General features: G+C 31.0%; 1 protein-coding gene across 13 annotated transcripts in view; it reads right to left on the bottom strand.

The window, feature by feature from the left end:
- PPFIA2 (protein tyrosine phosphatase, receptor type, f polypeptide (PTPRF), interacting protein (liprin), alpha 2) overlaps window positions 1-6,307 on the bottom strand; it is a 339,529-nt gene that overhangs the window by 103,906 nt on the left and 229,316 nt on the right. For all 13 annotated transcript variants that reach the window (XM_004675845.1, XM_012720376.1, XM_004675847.1 and 10 more), the window contains one exon: window positions 230-346. In XM_004675845.1, the coding sequence (XP_004675902.1) occupies window positions 230-346 (117 nt within the window). The remainder of the gene's footprint in view (window positions 1-229; window positions 347-6,307) is intronic.

Here is a 6,307-nt window from a genome sequence, read left to right as displayed (position 1 = left end):
CTGTGCCACCAGGGAGGGCCATAAATAAATAAATCTTTTTAAAAAGATATTAAAATATATACACATATTTTAAGACAAATTAAGAGCAATAATGGGAAGTCATCATGAACTTTTGATCAACATCTCAAAAATATAAAGAATGTTAATTAAAAGGATTTCATATCTCATTTCTGTTAAATCATAAAGCAAGTAGACATTTCCATGTGAAAGCATGTTGTACGTGTCATACCTTTTCATGAACTTTCTGGCCTGGGTCCATTCCTTCCAGATGTTCTGATTCTGTGGATCCCTCACTAGATGCCATTTTTCTTTGTATATGAACATTTTGCTCCCGCAATGCAACAATCTGCAAAATAAAAGAACTATGCCTTTACATTCTAAAATAGAGCATAAGTTTAAAAAAATTAAATTTACTCTAATGTTGTTAAGCTTTAGAACATACTAAAAATCAGAAAATGAACATTAAATTTGCACATTATTTCAAAAATATTCTTAAATTTGTGTTAGCACTTTGAATAATATTTATAAAAATTTGAAATTTACTTAAGAAAATATTTTCTAGGTAGAAAATGCATCTATCTATTGGAAATGGATATATATATATATATATATATATATATATATATATATATATATATATATATATATATATATATATATACCCACACACATATATATGTTTCTAACATGTTATTCTGAAATTACTTGAAAATTAATTTGTGATATGTAATGAAATTCATATGGACTTAATATTTCGAAATATGAAGGGAACAGAAGTGAAAATACTGAAGACTAAATATGAACACATTTGTTTGCCCTACGTAGATAGCACAACTGCAGTTTTAAATCAAGAAAATACAAAACCTGTATCTAATAATCTTTGTTGAAGTATTATGAACTCTTAGAATTAAATTAGTCTTACTGTCATTTTAATGGCCATTATCTTAGCAATGCTAGTTCAAATGTTTTTAAATTACAAAAATAAAAATCTAAAAAGGCAAATAATTCTTGAGACTTTTGAGCTTGCTTATATAGACAAGATATTTCAACTAGCTTTAGTTATTTTAATGATATGTAGTGTGGAAAGCAGCATTCTAGTGTTTAAAAAACAATGTTTTAAAAATACATTGCTTTTATTATACAAACTATTTTGAAAAAAATTCATTAGCATAATCAAATGGTTTATTTATATTATTATTAGACTATAATATAAATACATATATATAGTTTTCATTTATATTTATCTATATTATAGTAATATCAAATCAGATTTTCTAACATTAGTGGTTTGGGGAGAAATCAACTGCAGTAGTATTGAGTGGACAGTCAGATAGTAATTACATATTGAAATTATGAGACTAATATATTACAGAGGTCAATAATCACCCAGCAAAAAAAAGACATCAAGAGGCTGGGTGTTTGTTCCATTGTTTGCCATGGATGGACCATGATGTGTTCAGTGTGATGTGTTCATGAGAACAGGTGATTTTGCGTCTGATTTCCATCACTTGAACACAACATATCATTTTGCAAAATTATATCAGCATATAATGAAGATTATCTATATAGATGTTCTTCTTTCTTCTACTACTATAATCATCAAATAATTAGTTTCCTTACTTCCATTCCTGTCCATCTATAACACACAAATCAGTCAAATATATCTTTTAAGCTTACATTGTATTGTGTCATTACTCAGCTGCCTAAAATACATTGCTATTTTCCAAAATTATTTGTATACATATAAATTTTAGAATTTTTAAAATAAGATCTCTACTGTCCACAAGATCCTTGAATCCTCAAGGCCTCCTTTCTGTCCCTCTAATATACTTATTACTTTTTATTAGAAGTGAGGAACTCGGTGTTTCTGCTGAAAATTCTTTTTCCCAATTCAGAACAAAACTTCCACAATCCCACTTTTCAAATCTTAGCTGAAGTACTACTCCTCAGAGACACTGTGCCTGCCATCAGACACTTACTATTTTCTTGTTAGACACTTACTATTTTCTTGTTGACTCTGCATGTAGATTTGTGTGTAAAATCTTTTATTTCTTTATTTACCTAGTCACTTTGTTTATTTTCCTAGCAGAAATATTCATCTCCTAAGAGAATAATTTTCAAAAGAAAACCTTACTGAAAATATTTCATCTGAAGCAACACATTATTATGAGCATAGGTCAATCAAATCAAAATAAGTTGTATTAAATAATGAATGGGTCTTGGAAAACAATGTAAATCTAGTTCATGCAGAAATAACCAATGATAAAGACTGAGAGTACTTGAGAAACTTCAGAGAGATTAGTCAGCACAGAAATGTATAACAAAGCAACAATGAAACTGAAATAATTCCTAGATATATATTTATACTACATTCTTAACATTTTGTCTCTTGTGAGAAACAATAAAATTTTATTATCACTAATGCACAGTACAACTTTACTTATTGTGATTTTTTTAAAAAAATCAATATTTCAAGTATTGTTTGACAAAATTCTGTAATATCCATGATCCATAATATCTTTGATCCATGTGGATCAAAGTAGTACAATTTAAGATTCTATTTATTTTTGTTATTATTTAACCTTCTTACTAGTGAATAAAAACCTTTTAAAAATTACTTAAACATGAAATTTAACTCAGCTTGAAGAGTAAATTCTCATTGGTAGTAAGTCCTCTAAATTTCAAATATGTCTTATTGCCTAAAATAAAGCAGACCATCCATAAAGATAAATTGCTGAATGCATCAGTGAAAGATAAATTAATGCTCTTAATTCGGAAAAACAATCAAAATGCCAAATTCATATGGAAAAAACCCTATGAAATATATATCTTAAAAAGAATACAAACTCCAAGTTTTTCACATAGTATAGTCATGACAATTAATTCCAAAAGGAAACAAGTCAGAAGAACAGATACTGGATGATTTAACTTTTTTGCGGAATATTAAAAACAAAGCAAAGGACCAGACAAACCAAACCTAACAATACCTTGGGTTCTGACTGCAGAGCTAAGGTTACTGGAGGAAGGTAGAGTGGGAATAAAGGGTCCAGTTGTCCAGTGGATGAAGTAGGGCTATAGGTAGGCATATGTGGCGTCATAAATTTTAAAAGTTGTAAACCTGTATTCTAAAACATACCAACACTGAGCCCTCCCTGGTGGCGCAGTGGGCTAAAGTACAGCACTAAGAAGCCAAAGCCGCTTCAGCATGAGTTCAATCCCCTCCCGGGAGGTGATCCACATGGCGTGACAGACCTCTCCTGACACACCCGCTGCTCCCCTCAGCAGTGTACTTCATCAGTCGGCCTGTTCTGCTTCCCACTCTCTCTGGTGAATCCTCTTACCACCCCTGCACCTCTGTCCTGTACCCCAGTTCTGTATGCAAAAATAAATCTTAAAAAAAAAATACCAACACTACTTCAACACTCCCCGCTTCCTGCACCCTTCCTCAGCTAAAGCAATATAAATTAATGTTTTTAATAATATTAAGATACAGGACATTTCCATGAAGTTTAAGGAAGGTTAAAAAATATATATGAACAAGAGTTCAGAAATTAAATTTCTAGTTGAGAATTACTAGCAATAATAATACTGCTATGTATTGAATAACTATTTGCTACATAAGTGAACAGTAATTTACATACATTGCCACATTTAATCCTTCAAATAAATTGGATGTTATTATTATTTTACAAATGAAGAAACTATCAGAGAATGAATAATTAATATACCTGAGATCATAAAAAGAATGATATCCTAATCAGGTCTGACACATTTAAAACTTATGTTTCTAAAGCATTATCCTATCATGCCTTTTGAAAATTAATGAAGTGATGCACTGCATTCACAATCCAAATATTTATCTAGGTCAGGACCAGAGTTCCACACTCTAGTATCAGGGGAATTACTGCCCTGATTTGGCAAAATAATTTGCGCAGATAGATTATGTCTTCAGTTATTCTAGGCTTGGAATAGAAATTATGCTGTTTGTATTACTTTCCTTTTTAATATATACTTTTGCATCATGGACATTACAACTTACCTTGAAAATTTCTCAACCACTTTTTAAAATAAGCCATATCTATTCCTTATGATAGTACTCCAAGGAACTTCATTATGGTCTTTTTAAATTCATATTTGCCTTTACCTATTTAACAACAACTTCCGGCTGTGCTCACATCTAATTAACAAAGATTCTTTTCATCTATTTTTACCCCAAACTCAATTAACAATTTCAAGAGTGAGACTTACAAATGTCTCACTGCACCAACACATAATTTGCTTCTACACAGATGCTTATTCTAATTCTAGCTGAATTCCATGCTTAGTTTACATGAAAACACACATACACACACACAAAACAACAACAACAACAACTCATGGAACAGTAAGGATTTGCAACTTACACCTAAGAAATTTTCCAGCTTTAATATTTTGTATAACTATTATTATTATTATTATTATTATTATTATTATTTGGGAAACCACGAAGTTTGAGACACTTATTCAAGCAAAATTAAGGACCTCAAGATAATAACTATTTCTCTATCCAGCTCGGGCATTGGGAAGTATAAAACCAGTTAATACAGTCTGGAGGAAGATAGGGTGGGAATATAGGGTCCAGGTTTCCAATGGACAGAGGGGGGCTATATGGCTTCATACATTTTAAGTTATAAACCTGTATCCTAAAACACATCAATACTGGGCCCTCCCTGGTGGCACAGCATGTTAAAGCACAGCACAAAGATACTAAAGCCACTTCAGCATGAGTTCAATCCCTGCCCTGGAGGTGACCCACATGGCACAGCAGACCTCTCCTGACCCTGCTCATCACATTCATTTTCAGTGCTGGTTTATAGTGAGTATGGAGAGATTTCTATTGTGAGAATTGTTTCTTGTTATGTTAAAAAAAAAAAGTTAATAGTTAAATATATAAATCCATTTATTCCACTGATGACAAAATAGCTTGGAAATGGGAAGCATAGGCTGATTTTTGTGGTGGTTTAGAACACTCACTCTGTTTAGCCCACACATAGTTATTGAGTAGATGAGAACAAATTACATACTTTTATTTTTAACCTCCTACACTTTGATTCACCCAAATGCCATTCGATGAATCAATTGAGTACTAAAATTTAAATGCACATTACCAGGAAGTTTCTGGTGACCCATAGATTAAAAACAGAGTACATGAAAAAATACAGGAATTTTGGCTGCTCTAAATTTCGTATCGGAGCTTAGTTTGTTAAGCTTGAAAACATAAGGATACCATTCTAAACAAATTTGCTTAGTTTATCATGGTGAAAAAATTCTTTGAAGAAAACATTAAAATTTTAAGACCCCTTTTACACTTTTATTTTAAAGTTTGAAACAGTGCTTGTGATAATGACACCATTCTAAATTTTACTGAGGTGGTTTTATCTTTTGCAGAGGATTTTTATGATGTCCATTTTCACCATTAACTATAATTTTCAATAATAGCAGTTTCAAAAACAGCTTTATTTCTACATAGTACTGATGTTTAATTCAAAGAAATTACAGCTCTCCACTAAACTATCTTTTTATATAATTGGTATTTCCATCAATACATATTTTCAGTACTCAGTTACACTTAATTTTTATTTATTTCCATTATTTAAGTAGTTCCCTAATATTTAAAATGATAATAAAATCAAATGCTGACATTTTACTTAGAGGCATGTAAATGGTACCAGAATTTAAGTTAAAATTGAACAGATAAATTAGTGGACATTATTAAGGCATGAGACTGTTAGTGTAGTAGGTTAGCATCTAACAATGCCATGAGAAAATGAAAGAAAATAATAAATAAATAAATAAATAAATAAGAAATAAAGGAGAAAATCGATAATGAGGTAATGTAGAAAAACTAGTTCTGAGAACAAAAGCAAAAACAGAATCTTAAAGTTTTCCAAATGTGTCAGATGGTCCGTTAAATTATATTTATCGCGGGAAGATAGCAAGTCTCAATTTAAAAAAGCAAGCCTCAATCTAAAATATAAATAAGCAAATAAATGAGGATGGTGGAGAATATTCATTGAGGTAACAAAAGATGCCAAGAAGTGCAACAGCAAGTGTAAAACAACTGCAATAATTCAGTGTTGACAATCAGAATGTTGACATCAACTTAGCCGAGTTTCCAATTTCATGAAAAAAGAATTAGAATCCCACCCCCACAGACACTGTTGCTAATAACTTCTCTTGCCTTCCTAAAGAAGAAAACAGAATCCTATTTAAAATGCAAGTCGGTGTCTGCTAAATTAATTAAACAAGAATCCACTAGATTGTGGTG

The sequence above is a fragment of the Condylura cristata genome, unplaced genomic scaffold, assembly GCF_000260355.1.
Source record: "Condylura cristata isolate star-nosed mole 26May11 unplaced genomic scaffold, ConCri1.0 scaffold00004, whole genome shotgun sequence".
Taxonomy (NCBI): domain Eukaryota; kingdom Metazoa; phylum Chordata; class Mammalia; order Eulipotyphla; family Talpidae; genus Condylura; species Condylura cristata.
Note: the sequence above shows the minus strand (reverse complement) of the source record. Positions and strands in the feature narration are given on the sequence as shown.